This window comes from Pectinophora gossypiella, chromosome 9 (genome assembly GCF_024362695.1).
Source record: "Pectinophora gossypiella chromosome 9, ilPecGoss1.1, whole genome shotgun sequence".
NCBI lineage: Eukaryota > Metazoa > Arthropoda > Insecta > Lepidoptera > Gelechiidae > Pectinophora > Pectinophora gossypiella.
In genome coordinates, this window is record NC_065412.1 from 6,221,355 (window position 1) to 6,242,735 (window position 21,381).

Here is a 21,381-nt window from a genome sequence, read left to right on the forward strand (position 1 = left end):
CATTTTCAAAAGAAACCTTTTAAGTACCTTTGAGGCAAATAAGAAGCTCTTCTTTTGTTGGTTATAAACAGGAAGTATATTTTCAGAATATTTAATTTTGAATGAAACCACAAAAGAAAAGTGTAATTATAAGAATCAAAACAAAAGCGAGGCATCATTATGTACGTAGGTAGTTACGTAGTAGGTACGTTATTCATGTCGCTTTTGTCCAATGACCGTATCTCATTTTGTTTTCAACCATTAAATGTTATTTCGCATACATCGGGCAATCATTGCATTATCCTTGAAGAGCTGCAGTACTCGAGCGGAAATGGAAAGTCAACAAGGGTGTAATCATGGCCGTCTGAAAACCGCAGCGGTCTCTTAGTAGCGGGCGTAATACTGAAAGCTCAGTGTTATTTCAGACTTGGGCGACATCGCACGTTATAGCTGTGTTACTAAATTCGGGAAATTATTATTTTCACTTTTACTTTTAAATACTTAATTATCTTAAACTAGAAATGATAGATTACCAAAAATACTATTGAGCTTTTTAACATATTTTAATAACAGGCCTATTTTAAAGTGCTAAAGTGTATACATGTTAATAATAAACTTACAAATTTAAACAATTATTTTAAACTAACGTACTGGCTTTCAACTGGACGGGATTTATTATTGTACCTAAGTGAAATAAGTTCGAGGGGGATCAACTGTTTTATTAAATTCCTCCGTCGACTCTCAACAAACTACGCTGAGTGCGATGTCCTAGGAAAATATGAGGTAGGTACCGTGGTTGTTGGTTTGTTTACATGAATAACAGTCCGCTGAAATGTGTGTTTTAAAATGTTTTCAACTGTAAGCGGCCTGGTGGAGTGATCGGCGAAAGACGTATTGGCCTTAATAGTTAAACATAAACAACGGTGATCATGATAAAGTTTCAGCTATGGCCAGTATAGTTATACTACTATAAATAGATACTAAGTTCTTACCGACTAAATGCGTGATCAAGGATAAAGAGGCAAACTGAGCAACTATACCATGTCGTAGCTTATCATCTCCACTATGTATACTAATTAGGTAATATGCATGAATTGGTACCTAATCTATCTCCGTAACAATCTAATCTCATCATGCGAATACGAAGTTGTCTTCTGACACACAACATATAGGTGCTTATTAGTAGGTAGGTTCAAGTAGCTTTTGACAACATAGGGCTTTGCTCTCTCTGATAGGGATTGCGGACTAGCGAAAATATTTATATAAATAATTAGGTACTTACAAATAGAACACGTAACGAAAAAACATCCGAGTAGTTTATGTACACAAGTCATCATTATTCTCATTATATTGATTTACGGCTTATTTTAATAGAAAAATGCGTACATTGGCTCGACTAAAAATCTTTTACTACACGAGCTATCGCGAATGTCTGTTTGTTTATAGAAGTGAAACATGCCAGTATATTTATGATTGTTTGGACGATCTTCTCCGTTCCGTAAAACTGTGGCGGCTCGATGGATTGGTATGGATGAGTATCATCAATCAGGGAACTTGTTCGTCGGTCACTCCTAGTTTTTCTCATATAAGAATATGTTATATTAAGGAAAAGTTATATGGCATAAACAAGCAAAAAAAATCATTGCATTTATTGCGATAAAACCTACGTACGTTTAAGAGATTTTAAATGTCATTTTTACGAACATGTTTTCTATCAACCCTCAGTAGGTAAGAGCGTATAGTAGTAAATTGACCCACTCCGGTCAATGATTCCGGGAGTGGAATATTTTAAGAGTGTTTTGTTTTAATGTAAAATAGTTATTTCTTATATAAGAGTATGAACAGTGAGTGAGTTTTATGACGTGAGTACAGAGTTTAAATTACGAACTAGCGAAGTACTTTAGGAAACTAGAATGCTCGCTACGTTCGTGATTCTAATATAGTTTACAGTGAGTAATTTAAAAGCACGAGACAACTCATATTTCCTCTCATGTGACGAATTTTTTCTACTCTACCAACGAGAAAAGTTTTATAGGTTATAGCTAACTATTACATTAAATACCTATCATATAAAGTACACAATCGCGCGAGTTTGCACTGCAGATCACGCTGAATGAAAAGCATACTTTTCGAGCTGGAAAGGCGAAAATACATTTTCTGTTCTATTTTTAACCGGCAGTTTAAGAAGCTGTGTGCAATTGATACTTTGATAAGGGAACGATTATATAAAGTTCGTAAATAAACAGAGCACAGTGAAATATGATGTGTGCCCTCAGGACAATACCCTGGTTGGCTTAAGATAAGACCCATCTGGTCAAACACTGGAATGACAGTAAGTATCGAAGTTTGTATAAACAATATCATCAATGACAAAAGTTTTGACATTCGATTCTCAACAGTTGGACGAGCAAGCCTTTACCAAACTCTACCTTAATCTCAGTTGTAGAGTGTATAAGTTTTGATTAAGATAAGCATCTTCTACACTAGTTTGTTTGCAAGTTTATTTAGGCAATGTTCAAGTTTGAACTCATACAGCAGAACCCTTATATTATATAGATATAAGGTAATCCTAATACCAATCAAATATATAAGTAATGATAATATACAGGGTGTTAGTGACATCGTAACGAATGATTCAGACCATAATTCTGGGGTGGACAAAATTCATGTATTTTTTTAAATTATTTTCAATTCTATACTTTTGCGATGAAAAATTCCACTTGATATTAACTCAGAATAATCAGCTGAATCATCCCTCTTAGTATTCGTTACGATGTCACTTACACCCCGTACATACGGTAGTCATACAAGTAGGTATGGGTGTTAGTGACACCGTAACTAATACTGAGGGGGATGATTCAGACCATGATTCTGAGTTGATAATAAGTGGAATTTCCTCTCAAAAATCCATGAAGCTATTTGTATTTTTTTCCACTCCACTTGATATCAACTCAGAATCATGGTCTGAATCATCCCTTAAAGGTTTTTTTGTTACGATGTCACTAACACCCTGTATAGGTAAGGTTTTGTTACAAAATTTAATTCAAACTCGAACATTGCCTAAGTAAACTTACAAACAAATGGTTTTGAAATTTAGTATCGATCGACAAGAAATACATTATTAGAAACCGAGTTAAAAAATCTAATAGTTAGATTGTGGGTTGTAGGGTATTATTGAGTCCCCAAAGGCCCTTGACGTGGCTTATATAATGATTACGACTAACGGTTTGACTCGGCTTCCGAAGCACGTATCATCATACTATCGGACAATCGGGTGATCAGCGTGCAATGTTCCAACAAAACTAAGGATCACAAAGCTAATTTTGTGATATGTCTCCACCAGGATTCCAACCCGGGACCTCTGGATCGTGAGCCCAACGCTCAGCCACTGGACCACGGAGGCCTTTTTTTGTCTACCTCAGACCATGTCAAAACATATAGAATTATCTTCAATAACGTTTTAAAAGTGAGGTACAGTTGTCAAAGGACTAACCACTCCTATAAAACGATGGGGTAATGATGAAGAGGTTTTCTGCGAGTTGCGTTACTAGGTGACTGGAAAATACTTCCACCACAAGAAAATTCAATGGTGAAACTCGTGTTGTTTAATGAGGAAAATGAAAGACGTTTGAACTTCCGTGCGTACTAATTAATAAAACGGGAAACTCACATGCCGTAGCGGTAAGGTATTTTATAACTCGGTTTGTCAGTAAACTTTATTAACCTTATTTAGGACTTCAAATATTTACTAAACAATATTAGATACTTGCTTACTTATGTCAACATTCGCAATTTCACGCAGATCAGACAGCTTGTCAAAGACAATGCCCTTCTGAAAACAAGCTGTGACAACCTAATGAATATACATAGCTTCATATATCTTTTAGCACTTGACAAAGTGAGGCACGTTCTATATTATTAGCTCTGTTTCACTTAGATAAAATTGCTTCGGTCTCTAGGATATATTAGCAAGACTAAAATACACATGACCTCTCCAAATGTCATCGCTCGGAATATTACACCCATTCCTTAGCATTTTAATATTTATTTTACTAGCATCTTATTTTTTTTTAATTCTGTAAGTACGTGTCTCTTTCATTAATTCTTTCAGCTAAGTATTTCATAGCATAACACAAAATATCTGTCTCTACACTGAACTATTTTATTCCTTTCAGTGAAAATTGTGAAAGAAACACTTTAAAAAGTATACACTGTGAATTTATTTCATGCACTCTATTTAAAACGCCAATTAAGGAGAAAGATATTCTTTCAAACTCAATAACATTATGTATAAGTATAATAATCTACTACAAGTACTATAACTACGAAATGGTCATGGAGGCATTTACTAGGTGCAAATTTAAAAAATAAAATATACTTACGCAAAGCGTACTTACACCTACCTACTTACGTCCATACTACGCTCTACATTTTCCATTTATAACTTGGATAAATTTTAATGAAATCATGAAAACTTTTTCAGACAATTGTCATTTCTTAGCGTAGCATAGCTAGCCCCGGAATAATATTGGATTTATTACTTCTGACAATCCTTCCTTTGAACTCTGTAACCATTAGGAAGACAGCTACTCTCATTTAAATAGAATTAAATCGAGTGAAGTCCTTGAGTAAAGCGTAAAATACTTCATTACCGTCCATGAAATTGTGAGCGTTATAAATTTGGGATGCGATAAATACAATTTAATTTAATTTCTGCAGGTCGTAATTATGTTCAGCTGCGTTTCAAATTCGAATAAGAAAAGTTCCATTTCAAAATGATGGGACATAATGGACGATAGGCATTTAATATCAATAATACTCATTTTGGTTCATATCGAAATTGGCTGCAAGTCTCTGATTGCCTAGTTATGGCTGCCCATCCTATTAGGGACTACGAGCGGTGGACGCAACTGGATTGTGGATTTATGGTTATAATTTATATGGAAATTCATTTAGCAGTTCTAGTGTATCAAGATGTCGCATGCATGCCTGCCGCCGTGGGGAACTAGTTGACATAATTCCGTTGCGCTCACAACATTGTTATGTTGCGGTATGTCGTGGTGTGGTTGCCTGTCGCGGCAGCAGGGCTGAGTATATCGCAGCCTGCGGCGCCTTGGCCCCCGACGCGCGGGGTGGCAAATGCAATTACTTCGCTCTCGGCTTTTAAGGCGCCTCTGTGAGTGTCAATTAAGTTCCTCCGAACAAACGAAAATATGACCCAAAAGAAATATTTCTGATATCAACGTACCCCTGTAACTCTGATATTTTATCATTCACAATATAATACGCTACTGGGAACCCCTATAACAACCAACTAATATGATTTACAGAAAAAAGGTCGCCGTTTCCAAACTACTGAAATGGAAAAGGTTTACCGCACCTTCTTGCCGCAAATTTTTTTATCGTTTGAGCCTACAGTTTATCTCATAATTGTGAAATAATTTCAGAGAAAGAAATTGTGGTTATATTACCTAATCAAATTAATAGAGCGAGTGCTTGCTCACTTTATTATTACAAAGGAGAAATTATAAATCGTCAGAAAATCTAAACCCGGGTGAGTACACGCTTATTCTGTCTGATGGGCCATTTTACTGTTTACTTAATTAAAATGTAGACGCTATAATTCATAACAGCAACAAGTCACTTGCGAGAGAAAATAACATGTTTCATGTATCAAGATTTATCCACTCCGCTAGTCCTTGGTATTAAAATAAGTATACACTTACATATTTTTGGGTCGGCTAACTTACGTTATTGATAGATAAACCTGAGCGTTTTGGGTGTGGTCAAAAAACTATGTAGGTACAATATTGTACAATAAGTTATAGATGATAAGTTATAGTCAATTGCCTATTTCTGTTATTCTGCGAACCTCTTATTTATAACAACGATGAATCGGTCTAATAATATTGATAGTTTATTAATTATAATATAAAGTGTCTAATTTTGCATAAGGCAATCCAGTTATCATAGAATCGGAAAAGATGCAAAAGATACTACTACTACTATATCGAAGAAGCGAACGAATGTTGTCTGTAAGTACTTATTGAAGAAACGTTATGTAATAATGGCTGCCATGAACCTACAGGGTTTTAGTGACAACGTAACGAAATCTTTGAGGTATGATTCATACCATGATTTTGAGTTAATATCAAGTGGAATTTGCCATCGAAAAAGTATAGAATTGAAAATAATAAAAAAAAAAACATTTTTTAAACAATTTTGCGACGGAAAATTCCACTTGATTTTAACTCAGAATGATAGTCTGAATCATTCCCCTCAGTATTAGTTACGATGTCAATAACATCCTGATATAAAAGACTTTTGTACTTTCCGTAGGTATATTATAAATCAGTCTTGAACATGCGAAGCAAAGTATCTTTCTCAAACAACCTCACATACCCTAAAAATGAACTTCTTCCCCTAAATTTATCCAGTCACGTTGCGAAATTCAAAGATATATGTACCGCACACAGACGAACTTTTTTAAGATAATTATCAATAGGTTTGTTTGCATTTGTGTACACTAATGATCGAAAAATAAGTACTGTAGTAGTAAAAAAATCGATGATCGTGTGCGTCCGTGCGACACACGTCTGGGATTTTCTTTCGTTCTCAGCTACATAGGTACATTTCGCTTTGTATAAAATTGTAGGAGCGATTACCAACAGCTATGGCTACGTATGCGACGAATAGAGTATCATTTTTTCCGGAATAAGTAGCGTGTGTGTTGTCGTGTGGCTGATGCTCTATTCTAGCCATTGTTTTGCAATAAGTACTATAAAAGTAATTTAACTCATCTGAATTTATATTAGGTATGTAGGTACCTAACAATGTTGTTATTAACGTAGAAAACTTTTTAGAGCTATTTTAGTAAATAAATTTAAACGTCTGAGTCTGAATTTTCAACCCAAATTAACTAAATGTCCGTTGAAGAAGGACCGACAGCTTTCCGTGCCCTCTAAAGGACTCCCACTGAGTGACTGACTCAAAAGTTGCGACCTGTTTTACGATTTATTGCTGACCCGAGCCCTTAGGCGCCATCAGTCGGTTTGACCAGCAACCGTTTGCAGATGCTTCAACTACATGCAGTTGTAAGTTTGACTTCGTGCAGTTGACCGCGTAGTTGGTTACATTAAAGTAAATAATATTGATACTACAACACATACATAATAAGGTAGGTACCTATACTATGAAAGTTGCTCCATATGCCAAATTAACAAACTGGAGCTCGTAAATTTGTAATTTCATTATCAGAAGTTCTCATTTGTATTCAATCTGATACGTAAATCGATTAATTGATACCTGCCAACAGCGGCATGCGCCTGAGTAGGTACGTATAAACAATGTTTAAATCAAAATTACTTATATGAACAGTTTTATTGAAATCACAAGAAAAATTAAATCTAATAAATTACGTGATTAATATATATATTATGATAATAAGCGTATAAGGACGGGTTTGGTAACAAGAATATAGCAATTTAAGTTACTTATCCCATAAAGTGACAATAGTCAATTTCAAACTAATAATTTAAAAATAAATAAGTACATTTACTTCTCATCTGTAAATATACAGCTGATATATTTCACATCACAGACAAACTAAATGTTTGATATACCTAAGTAAATAAGTGTTGCTTTTGTTTACTAGCTAGGGCTATAGAGATATTTGTTGTTACCTGTAAAGGTTGAACAAATAATGAAATAAATGAGATGGTAATAATGTCAAAGGAACATTAATTTTGTTATCAGTTGTCGTGAGAATGACTGGCCCACGTTTTTCCAAGAAACCGTAAGAAGTTCTAACAATACCACCACCAGAATAACACCGGTTGGGAGATCGATATTTTCATTCTCACAGGTTTACACGTTGAATGTCTATCGTATACTTACTTGAAAAGTTACTGGACTTATGTATGGAGGAAATGATGCTCGTATCACGTGCCGGGTGAATACATCTCATTAAAACCTTTGAAACAGTGTCTAAGAAGTTTTAGAAAATCTAACTCTAAAGTGCAGCAGCTTAGTCGATTATGGCTAAGGGGGCTTACAGACGAATGACGGTGGTGTGGACGACGTCGTAAACAGGGGGCGACGACGTCGACGGATTGCCGCGGCGACGGTGGACGATTTCGTCGACACCGTCGTCGCTGGTCTGTAAGCGCACCACGACACAGCCTTTCGTTGATTAACTTATTACAAATATAATATGTATATACACTTATTGGGTTTATGCACTTAAGTGGAATATAATTATATACTTAAACTTTCTTAGACATGTTTTTACTACCACATTTCCAATATGTCTGGAGTTTAGTTTAGTTATTTAACCGATAAGTCCTGCTCAGTTTTCAGTTATTAGACGTCTACAAAATCTATTAGGAGCTTATTTAAAAATAACCGACATGCTTGGTAGTTTTCAAGACTAAAAATACAGACGGATTCTCTTTAAATGTCTTTGAAAGTATTCGAAAAATCAAACACTTAGACATTCCAGTTCTAGAGTGTTTGCCTGGCGTTCCGCAAACATTGTCGTAGAACTAGCCTTAATTATTACTTACATGAGAATCGCTTTGCTTTTGCGATTAAATATGAACTTAATAGTATACCTAATATTAATATATTAAAATAATATGTAACTATTATATCTGTATATGCTTCTATGCTGTTCTGGGAGCAAATAAAAAACATAGAAAACGTTCAGCTGCTTGTCTTCCCGGGCATGTCGTAAAAACCGACAGAGGGATTGTGTCCTCTAACATGATGGATTAATGTTATGGGCGATAGGTTGATCCCTTATCACCATAAGGTTCATCATATCCAGCTTACGACATCGTATCAACAGTGGCTGCAAGTTGTCTTTGATTACTTGTGGCTCTGCCCACCCCATTAGGGATTACGGGCGTGAGTTTATGTATGTATATCTGTATCTTGTGTCTATTGTGCTCAATACTATTTTATCTATCTATCTATATAAATACGTAAGTACGTGTACCTCTCACCAGGCGTTTCATTGCATGTAGTTTAATAAAAGTTACTTTTATTATTTCCTTATGCTTAACGGACTTTTAAGTTTCCAGCAATAAAAGCTATTATTAATTAAGTAAGTAATTCTTGAAAATGTCTCGCTGTGTTTATGTCGCTGGTTCTGAGTATATTATAACTATAGTTGTGTAGTTGTTTTCCAACAACTTATTTGGCTCATAATAAAGGACGCAATGGCATAATTAAAACACATAATAACGGGTTCTTACCGCGTTTAAATGGGGACACACACTCATGGCACTTGCAACAGTGTCGAAATATCGGGAGTCTCATATCCCCATTTAAACGCGGTAAGAACCCGTTATTATGTGTTTTAATTATGATAATAACCGCGTAAACTTAAAACAACGCAATGGCATATGTTTCGTTATATGACTGTATATCGATATATCCATGCAGATGGGAATGTTGTAGAAACTACTCCAACTAATCAATAGTTTGATTAGTTTCTTCTCTGTTCGATACAGTCATCATCATCAGCCCATTAACGTCCCCACTGCTGGGGCACGGGCCTTCCCTATGGATGGATAGGGAGATCGGGCCTTAAACCATCACGCGGGCCCAGTGCGGATTGATGGTTATTAACGACTGCTAATGCAGCCGGGACCAACGGCTTAACGTGCCTTCCGAAGCACGGAGGAGCTCGAGATGTTTTTTTTTTTGTGGTCACCCATCCTATGACCGGCCTTTACGAAAGTTGCTTTACTTCAACAATCGCAGACCGAGCGCGTTAACCGCTGCGCTACCGAGCTCCTCTACAGTTCGATACAGTATGTTGTTCTAAATTACTATTATTATTTCTACGGGATCGCCATACAAACACTCCTTATTATTATGGAATAATATTCTGTTTTAACATGTTTATGAAGTCTGAATTTCTGCACTGTTTGTTTACTAAGAATTTACACCGTAATCCCTTAAAATACAAATTTAGAACTGCAAGTGAGTTAGGCGTTTACTGCGCTGCCGCTATTAAGGAAGATTATAATGGCCCTAAATATACTTAATTCAAGTTTTGAAGTTTGTTTAAACTCTACTTCCGAGCTATTGTTATACTTAGGTTTATATCTAAGGAAAAAGTCCAAACTAGGATCTGTATATATTTCGGTCTTTACACAAAAAAGTCTAAGTTAACTCAGAACAATGTTCATTAGATACTGGGTACCTATCTTAATAAGAAACTTTCAAATCGACGTTCCCCAAACACACGATAGATGGTGTTGTTCACTTTTTACATGATAATTACCTATTTTCTCATTGCTGGGGTACATAATTATTCAAAAATGTAATGTAATGGCAGAAGCATATATACAACTAATTGTTGCTTGATATTTGGATTACGTTATGTATAGAATGATGTTGCTACCTATATTTCTTCTCTTTTTTTGATCAGAATAATAATGGGTGGAAGTTGTAATTGTACCTTGGTGTAATAAAAAGGGTCATCATTTCTACCCAAAAACAAAGATAAAAGATGTCTGTCATCCATGAAATCACAAGTTTAAGCGAAGAAAAAACTTAACAACGCCATCTACCGTGTTTTTGGGGAACGTCGATTGGAAAGTCTCTCATTGTGACATCGATTAATACTTATACACCTACTTATCAAATACTTTTTTCTTACCCGTATAGTTAATCAAAAAAAAATCTTCAAAATAAGAAAGAAATATATTACATTTCATCTAAAAGAAATGGAAATGTTAATTGATGCGGAATTTATGAGCATTTTATCGCATTTTCCCTGGAGCGTGAGAGATCGATCTTGGAGAGGCGCCGACGGCGACAAATAAATGATTTGGAAATAAGTATTCCTATAATTAGATTTTTAGTAAGTAAATACCTCCTAAAATTATGTTGTTTCTGATTGGGAGCTAAGTGAGTTTTTATTTTTTATTAACTGGGTACTTATAGCTAGAACGCAATTTCCAGAGTAGTTATAATGTATCTCAAGCTTAACATGTATTTTGAATTCGTTTTCTTACAAATTGTAATTTCTACATAGCTCTCTATTTCTAAGTAAGTAGGTATCTAGATAAGTACTTAAATACTTACCTAAGTAAGTAGGTATATTTAGAAGTGTCGGATAAGTTATCTCTGTGCGGAGACTTCCGAATCACACTTTATAAGGTAAAATCTCGACAATCTTCGTTACTAATTTAACCTACGCTAATAAATGGAAATATAATAAGGTTTTATGTATTTTTGGAGCAAAATACCTTTCAACGGTAGGCTTAGCATAAAGTCAGTCGGGCCACCGAGGTCCCTCCGGTTGCTGTATGTCACTCAAATAATAATTTAAATATCTTCTGTTATATGTACTTAGCTATATGTATATATAAAGTCACGCAATTAATTCATACGGGTTTGACTTACCTAGCCAAAAACCATCAATGAGACAACACTACATGTTTACTTTACTACTACTTATACTCCGGATATTCGTCCTTCTAAGGACGTAGACGTAGGACGTAGAAGTATGATCCACTTGGTGACAGGATACTAGATCATCACTTAAATAGATATATAAGTCCATCATTATGTATATGGCATCTTGCGGCCACACGTGGATCGCAGTCCTAAGACGCGCCAGTACGGACATGAGCTTTAATTATGTATATACACTTTAGTACCACGTCACATTAACTTTTTTTGACAAATTGAACTTAAGTCTCACTAAATATCAAATATGTTAATAAGACATTGTACGGTCACGAGCATTAATATTTATGTAACATACACTTTGGTACCATGTCACATTAACTTTTTTGACAAATTGAACTGTAGATAAGTCTCACTAAATGTCAAATATGTTAGTACGACAGAGTCCTAAAGTGGGTACATTATATTGCTCATGACTCATGACTGTACAAGGTAAGTACAATATTGCTCATGACTGTACACCTAGCTTCAAATTAGCTGGCCTTAAACAAAATTAAAACACAACAATATAGTGGTTTCATTTCAAAGAGATCCTAAGCAAGAAAGTTGTTTACTTAGTTACCTACCCATTAAGAACCTATTTTTGCCGACCTCGATTTCTTGGACAATTTAATTAATGGGGCAATTAGCACAGTTCGTTCTTACAAATTGTAAACAGCTACGTCGGTTTATGTTTAACTTGGTACAATTAAGCTTAAGCTGAGACCTCTTCGCGTAAGTTAATATTCCCTAAATTCTAAAGTTATTAATAGATCAGTCGCATAAGTACTACCTATTATTTATTCAATGGTAAAAGGAGAGACAAAAAATAGAGAATAAGTAGGTACATATACGAATAGTGCACAATTCTATCGAGGATGGATTTATTATTATTATAATTATCCATTATTTTGCATACAATATAGGCACCTACATAGGATTTATATATTATACATTATATAAATCTAAATTGGTGACATTTTAAAAAATCCTATCAAAGAATGGTAGTATTTACCTGTAAAAAAGGCAAATATGATGTCGTAAAATAAAAATAAACTATGATCTTATTGTCCAATGTAACAAAATAATATCTTTTCATGACGTATTTGCCTGAATACTGAAGAAACTAATTAGGTAACATTTCCATATAACCTATTTAGTTTCTTTCTATGGTTTTTCTTGTATATCAGTATTAATAAGTACCCCTACCCAATTTCCGTAGGTACTTACTCTTACTGTGACTATGACTACCCAAGACAATAGACTCAATTCTATTGTTTATTTATACATAAGATCATCTTACCTAGTTATCCCCCTACACATACGAAGCACTTTATATCTGATTTAATGAATACCTACACTATATAATACCCGTTGTTTATAATAGGATCACAAACACATGTGTTACTTTATTCTTGACGTATTCAAACAACTACAAAAGTCTGTCATATGACGCAACTTTCCTCTACCTTTTATCAAAATAAGCTTTTAAAAGCAAACGAAAATATATAAGATTATTATAAGCTCCTCAAAGAATATTACAAGGACAATAATCTTATGCTATATATTTGTAGTCTTCGTAGATAAAAAGAAGTTAAGCTAAGGCAACCTCGAACGACATTTTTACAATATCTTTTCCTTTTCGGTATAAAAAGACTCAATCTAAATCTGATCTTATAAATTAATTTGATATCGACCAATAAGAATTACCTACGCGTGGCGAACGAAATACAGAGTGCCTGTAATAATATGATACAAATATATAATTGGATTACCTACCACATTCAGAGGTTGGATGGGAGGTAGCATCGGGCAGCTGTAATCATTTTGATGGAGCTCTTTTACAGTAGCATAGAAGAAGGAATATACTGTCCAAAATTTCTTGTTTGTGATTTGTGTGGTATTACATAAATATTAACTGATTATTATAAAAACATTTTTCTTAAGTAGCCTGTGTCTCTGTGTGTGTGTCTGTGTGTTGTTTTACCTACGTCACACGCATATTAATGTCAATATGTCGTTTCTGCGTAAAGCTAGGTTGTTTGTATGTAGTGGCCGGGGTGTGACAGTAGGTAAATATATTAACAGACTTCTATTAAAAAGTATGAGGGAATGAAAATCCTGCTGACAAAAAGCTGTGTATGTGTATCTTTGTGTTATGTATGTGTGCGTGCGTGTACGTGTGTGTGTGTGTGTGTGTGCGTGTGTGTGCTGATTCAGAAAGTTAATATATGTATTCGTACAAATGCGATGTTCCTATCTTATCGTGCATTACGAACATCGTACTTTAATCCAACAACAAATTAGATTCAAGAACTCCTGATAACTTTTTTAATTTCGTGCTTTCATATTGCACAGCTTTCATAATAAAATACTTGTACCAAAAAGGCACATACACCTTCCTTCTATTTTATCGCTTCTACTTTAAGTGTTTCACAGTCAAATAACTTTAGAGCAGACGGAATTTAATTCCTTTCCCGAAGTTTTCCACCAAACAATACTATGCTTACCTAATCTAGTAGGTACAATACAAACAATGTACCTACTGTCAATAGACTGATCCTCAAGAAACTGACCCTAAAGTTACGTAATTGGATATCGAGAAGGAACAAGTTGATTAATTAAACGAGATTCCGTTATTTAGTTTAAGGTCCAAATTCTCCGGATTTTGAACAGTTCCTTTACCTACTTACAACTTATAAGTAGCATGGTTTCTGGTTTCATAATAAGTAAGTAGTAGTATACGTTTTAAGACCCTGAATATTCGTGAATAAAGGCTTATATTAAGTAATTCGTGTGTATCGATTATTAGTAAGATAGCTTCAACAAAGATACTAAGCAATGTCCGGAGCGGTCAGTCATTGGATGGGTGACCGTTTATTAGTAGTTTTCATTGCGGGTTTCTCGGCGTGTCGGAGGCCTTCGAGAACTGTGACAAATAGGTTGTCTAGTATATACTACTACCCCAATCCTCAACATGTTATATGTTGTGAAAATATAATAATTTAACGCGAATGAATCTAAAAACTTACGAGTTTTTGACTAAAGCACGAATTTCTTCTTTCGCCTATCTATTTCAATAGGAGATACATAAAAAACCGCTAACCTAGAGTATCCGGTCTTTTTTATGTAAGTATTCGCATGTATTAGGTACAGTTTATATACAGGTGTTAGAGACATCGTCACGAATACTGAGGGGGATGATTCAGACCATGATTCTGAGTTAATATCAAGTGGAATTTTCCGCCGCAAAATCAATGATTAAATTATTATCAATTCTATACTTTTGCGATGGAAAATTCCACTTGATACTAACTCAGAGTAATGAGCTAAATCATCCCTCTCAGCATTTGATACGATGTCACTTACAACCCGTACAAGTACATACAAGTACGAATACTAAGGGGGATAGTTCAGACCATGATGCTGAGTTGATATTAAGTGGAATTTCCGGTCGGAAAATTCATGAAACTTTTTGTGTACTTACATATTTTTGCGACGGAACATTCCAAGAACTGTGACAAATAGGTTGTCTAGGACATACTAGTACCCCAATCCTCAACATGTTATATGTTGTGAAAATACATACACATACACATCAACTCAGAATCATGGTCTGAATCATCCCTCAAAGTTTTCGTTACGATGTCACTAACGCCCTGTATGTATTACCACAATCGTTAATGATGAGTAAACAATGAATGTCTTTCAGACGAGTGCCTTTTATTGTCGGGTGACGCTCGACGTAACAGGATAATAAAAATCATACTTCCTAGTTCCCGTTAAGGAAAGAAAATGCCGTAATATTTTATCTCGGTGACGAAAGGGCAAAACCAACTTTACTGCCATATAAAATGATGAACAAAATAATGTTCACGCTCTAAAGTTTTTCTGCATTAATAATGGGCGAATATTCATCAAAACCTAATATAACATATCCACTTAACAAAACACCACGGCAGTATCCCGGATGGAGTAGACAGAGGCACCTAATTAGCATGATGAGATTGAGTTACTTACTGCTTATTTAAATACAGATCTGAACCAAATTATTTTATTCGCGTGTAAGTATATAATTATTTTTAGCCTATGTACAAGGTACTACTGCTGGGCAAAGACCTCCCTACATCTCTCGCTGGCGGTTCTCTGTGGCTGGCATCAAGATTACACATTGTACCTACAAGCTAATAGAACTGTATTTCTATTATTTTCAGATAGTCTTCGAGAGGAATCAGCGACTATGGGTCGCAACTCCAACAACTTGGAGTCCAATGGAGAACTTCGGGTGTTACTGGTAGTGACCGTAATAGTGGGATTATTGCTCATGTTGTCACTCCTTATGTGTTACGCCTGTGTGTTGAAGAGACTCTGCTGTGGCACGCCGAGGGAGCGAGCGAAACATGTCGCCTGCGCTAGGAGAACTGAAAGCTACCCCATGGGAGACATCACTCTACTCTCCCAGCCGACGGAAAGCGAACGCGTTTGAACTTATAAATGGGTTAAAATCACGAATATGTACTTTAACATGTTAACAATGTGACCTAGAAGTGAGTTTTCTGGAATTGCGTAGTCTCAAGCTTGTTCTACTCACAAGCTTGAGACTACGCAATCAGGCCGAGAAAGTACTTCTTCATATTTGAGATAAATATAGATAGCTACTTATCTATTATAATATCGAAACAACGGAAGTATATGTTAAAAAATGATCTGAGGTTGTAAGTATTTCGATGTTTATGTACCCGGTGTTGATCGTAAGATAATATTTATGTAAGTATATTTGGTTAAAGGGGTAAAACGTCATACTCGGTGTTATCTTTGGCCTAGTCATCTAGCCTTCATCTAATAGGGTATTTGTTGTCAACGTGTAAATTATAAAATGCTAACCTAGGAATAGAAGCCTATCTCACTGAGATGATTAAAAATCGAATCCATTTTACTTTTTATCTGATTTACGACTTATAAAGTGTGATGATCACGCGACGGTATTTTCATCCTTGAAGATTTTCATTTCGTCGTTTCAAAAAAAGCTATCTCATTTGACTAGATTGTCAAGTAGCCCATTGAAGTCCTAATCTGGGTATAAGCGGAGGTCGGTGTTGCTCTATGGAGTATAATGAACTGTGCTGACAGGTCACCAACACCAACCTATCGTGAAATATCATGCCGAAGAGTTTTTATGACTGGTCCATCCACGATGATGTGCAGCTGAGAATATATTACAGGTTTCTTTTTCTATATTCCCAGTCTAGCAGAAAAGTATGTTTATATCTTATTACAAGTAGGTAAGAAAATCCCTGTATGAAGAAAATGAAATGCTTCTATTATTATAACAATTATATTGTATAATATATAATATTGTATGTACAATAAACATGGAACAAGGCAGGTGAACTACAGTGAAAGCACCTATAATTATTGTCCAAATACTTAAACCCGCTCAATATACAAATAGATAATGTACCTATAACCATGAATAACATTTTATATCATTGTTATCATACAAAATTTAAGGCCCTTTGTTCAACTATTCCTTGGAAATCCGAGCCGTAACAGGATATATTCATAATTTGTAATAAATAAAGTAACAGCCAATAATAGGTTACTTGGATCCCGAATTACAATAATAATAAAATGAAATCTTAAAATATACTTCCCTTTTTGATTAGATTACCCTATAAAAAGAAAATTACTCGTCATTAAACGCAAAGACAAACAACAAGGTCAATACACAATTCTATTTGAGTTCTATAAATTCGGTTTAATATTTTATTATTATTTAATATTCAAGTTTTTAGACGAGTATGTTTCTTATTTCCCATTTTACATAAGCTTAACAACACGACTGAGTTTATGCAACATTATATAATTATATAATATGACATCAAAATATGTTAATAATATAATATTAGGATACAATTTGAATAATAAAGAATTCTACCAAAATCCTTTGTTTATAACACTTAGGCCTTAGTTAATAAAATCATAAGGAACTCGGCCGTTTACTATTCCTATTGCCCTTTACCTTTTAGCATGGTGCGTCTAACAGCTGCCAGAATAGTGCATTTTCTTGGTATTTTTAATTCGCATGTAATTGTACGCATAGAGCAGGGTTGCGTGCAACCCCGTATTGCTCCAAGGCTGTACTCCATCTGTGCTGCTGTCATACGCACTGAGCGAATATTCAAAAAAGTATACAACACAGTTCAACAAAACAAAACACACACTAAGAATTAAAAACCTTATGAAACCCGCTGTAAAATGACATATTTTTTTTTATTCTTAATACTCCTATTTAATAATGTTTACATACAACTAAAACCGGGCGTTGTTTTGATTTTTTGATGAGAAGTGTATAGGGCCACTAGATTATCCAAATCTCCAGCCAAACAAAATACCGAATTAAAAAATTGCATTCATGTGCATTAGACTATGCTAAATGGTGATAAAATTGACACTCAAATAACAGTTTATGGCTGGCTAAATATTACAAAACTACAACAGCTATGATCTTGGATAAAAACAACATTTGCAACGGATGGTATAACATACATTAGCCACTTTCAGCAATCATATAAAAACACACTGTAAAGGTACAAACTCTTAAACACAAAAATTGGACACATCGAATTTTTGATGCTAGAAGACCATATCCACGCGAAAAATGTTTAAAAGTTTTAGGACTACTAATTACAGTGCCTACCTCGATATATTAAGATCGTAAGTTATGTGTATGGATGACATTATCCATAAAGTACCTATCTACGAATTTTGTCATTTAGACAGTCTCGCGATAGTGCGTCTCTATAGTACGTGGCTAGAAGGACTTGTAACATTAGTAAAGGTATAAAAAGTATATATTAATTCCCTTTACACTCAGTAACATATTTGATTTGAGGAGAAAACGATCTTAGCAAAAAATATAAGTATTGTTCTGCTATCCAGTATAGTTCTGTTCTCTAAGCACACTGTGCACCATTGTCCTCAGCGACTGAGGCTTGCAGTACTCCTCTAGCCAGTTGAACACAGCCGCTGAAAACTCGGCGAAGTTGTTTGTCGGCACCGACTCGAATGACTCAAACAACTTGTCCATTATAGCCTGAAACTGAAGTAATACATTTATTGATAACCTGCTTAAAGGTCAAAAATTGTGTTACAGACAAAATCCGTATAAACGAAACATAAAATAAAGTAAAGGCATTTGTTACATGTGTGTGGGAGTACACCACAGGACTGCGAAAAATGGAAATAGGAAGGGGAGGCGTTTGCTTAGCAGTGGGATCTTGTAGGCTGGATTAGATTAGATTTACCACATGAGATTTGTGTAAAGAAGGTTGACCTATTTGGGTTACTTGTAAAGAGGTAAAAGTTGAAATTTGAAACACTATTAACAGCACAAGAACAGTTTTATTCCCAGGGTTGAGATAATGATGATGAAGTTTTATTGTCCTACTTATGGATGTATGGTCCGTGCTCTAATCACAGGTATCTAATAAAAGCAACCACTTGCCCTGCCAACATTGCCCAAATAAGCTATTATTTGTGTACATGTTAGTGCACTGACAATACTTTTTCTTCTGTTTTATGTGCATAAAAGCGTTTTTTGTATTGTAAGTGTTCAATCGTCAAATAGCCGCATACCACAGCAAACTTGTCCTGGTCGGTGAGTCTCTGCTCGTTGTGTCCGGGCACGGCGTGCTGAGCCTTTACAATCTGCTCATAGTTGGCCTGCATGATCCGCAGCGCAACCACGTCTTTGCGCAGCGAGTTGCGCTCCTCCTCCTGGCGGCGCCGCTGCTGCAGTAGGTACTGGATGTAGTCTATGGACTTCTGAAGCACCTGCAAACATTGAATAGGATTTATAAATTAAATGACTATTCACGTATATGGTACAGATTCTGGCAGACATAAATTTAATTTAGCTTGACCATTCTGTAACTAGCTCTATCTCTTTCTTGCATTTATATTTTTATAGTTGACAAACTAACATTAACATTTAGCTAGTTTCACTCACATAAAGTCCACAATTCTAGAATGAAAAAATGAAAAATATTTATTCATTCTCAAAGTTATCTAGTTGTTGTGAGCCTCTATTGAGTGAGAAAACACCTGTATCAGAAGGTCACACTCTTCATATCTATTATAACTGTAGTACCATACAAAAAACCTCTTAATAACAATGAGCTTATTAATAATCTTAATACCCATATCCAATTCTTAAGCTAGTTAAAGAGAATATATTCAAAACCATACAATATACTGGAAGTATGTATTTTACAGACTAGATATACACTTTTTTAAATTATACTTGCTACTTGAGTCATGTTTCTGTGTACTTTAATATGCCTCACAAGTATCTCAATAGCAGTTTAAGATATTTACTATGAAGGTAAGAGGAATGTGTGTAAAAAAGCCACTCACTGCTGCCTTACTAGGCTTATAGCCCGTGTTCTCAGTTTGCTGACAGGTTGGTACCAAATCCTGCAGAGAGTCATAGCCCTTCTTTATAGCATCCCTTCTCTTTTGTTCTGCCTGTAACATTATAAAAACATGTATAATAAGACAAAAATTCTCACATCCAAGTATGAAATCAAATATATGTGGAGTAGAAAAATCAACACAAACCTGTGTGTGAGCCTCCCTCCTCCTTTCCTTAAAGCTAAGGGCTGCTTTGTTATCCCCACTGTCATCTTCATCCTCTGAAAACATTTGAATTTGATCCATATTGAGAGACATAATCTCAAACATTCACAAATGTACACAACTTGTTATCCCTATTGTTGAAAATAAAGAAAGTCACTTGTATTTTTTTTGTTTTTAATATTATTCCCTCTATGCCTATTTTATTCGTCCGAGTTATTAATTCGTTTTAAAATTAACTTGTCGACAATCATCCGTCCCTTTCCTTTTCAGTGGATAAGAAAATTACAGATATAACTTAAAATAAAATTAGAAGGTGTCTGCCGGAATTGGGGCCAATGTCCATGTTATCCAATATATGGTATGATAAGCAGCAACTATAAAGCAAACATTAATAAATAAATATAATATTATATTATTCTTACTAGCCTTTTTTATTTGTTTAAACATTTGGTAAGTAAAGCACCAAGGCAATGGTACCTTATCAATAGTGAGATAAGTTATCAACAATCATTATGAAGTGGTTGTTCAATTATAACAGAATCTTTTCGTCGTTTTTTGGTAGTTCTTCTCTTTGAAAATATTCAAGGATAAAAAGCCATTTAATAATAATTATAGTACAAACCTGAATTGTGATTAGATGATGATGGGGTTTGATGAATGTTCTGTATAGAACCACTGCTTCCACAACGAGGATACATTTTGAATAAAATTAACACATATATTTAGTACGAGTAGCAAAATTGCTTTTTGTTCAGGGCTATAAAAACATAGCAAATGTACAGGTTATGAAGTTGTTTATAGAAACACTGCTATAAATGGGCACAAACGCAACGTGGACTTATCATAACAGCCAGAACACTAAATTTAATAAAACAAAGCCAGAATACGCCAGCTTAGAATTAGTAGGTATTCTATTTAATTGCGCAATTTAATTTACAACTCAATGTACCTAAATAACAAACACCATTTTGACATTGACATTTGACATTTACGAGTTTTTTGTTAGTTCGGTTCGCCCATTTTATTATGGATTGTATCAGTATCAGAGAGAGATATTACTTCTATCCAACATTCGTCAATCATGACTTTTTATTTAAACAAAAATCGACTTTATTATTACTGTACTGTTATCGTTATTTATAGGGTCGCATGCTGATTGACGGAATGCCGTGGTAAAACCACGATCACCCATAGACATTTTTTTTTTTGTTTTGGTTTTCCCCGAAGGGTAAGGCAAAGGGAACTATGCCCATACAGCCATGTCTGACGTATTTTTTTTCTTGATGATTAATGAAA

At 34.9% G+C, this 21,381-nt stretch overlaps 1 protein-coding gene and 1 long non-coding RNA gene across 2 annotated transcripts; one reads left to right on the top strand and one right to left on the bottom strand.

Moving 5' to 3' along the window:
- The first annotated feature begins 414 nt into the window (after positions 1-414).
- On the top strand, positions 415-16,950 carry LOC126369900 (uncharacterized). Its single transcript, XR_007566778.1, has 2 exons — positions 415-762; positions 15,660-16,950. It is a non-coding gene; the product is annotated as an uncharacterized LOC126369900 (long non-coding RNA).
- Positions 16,762-21,213, bottom strand: LOC126369889 (max-like protein X). Its single transcript, XM_050014490.1, has 5 exons — positions 20,708-21,213; positions 20,068-20,141; positions 19,864-19,974; positions 19,084-19,281; positions 16,762-18,547 (listed from the first exon to the last, which is right to left on the bottom strand). Exons 1-5 carry the CDS (start codon positions 20,781-20,783, stop codon positions 18,380-18,382), a joined length of 627 nt encoding a protein of 208 aa, XP_049870447.1. The 5' UTR covers positions 20,784-21,213; the 3' UTR covers positions 16,762-18,379.
- Positions 21,214-21,381: the final 168 nt, after the last annotated feature.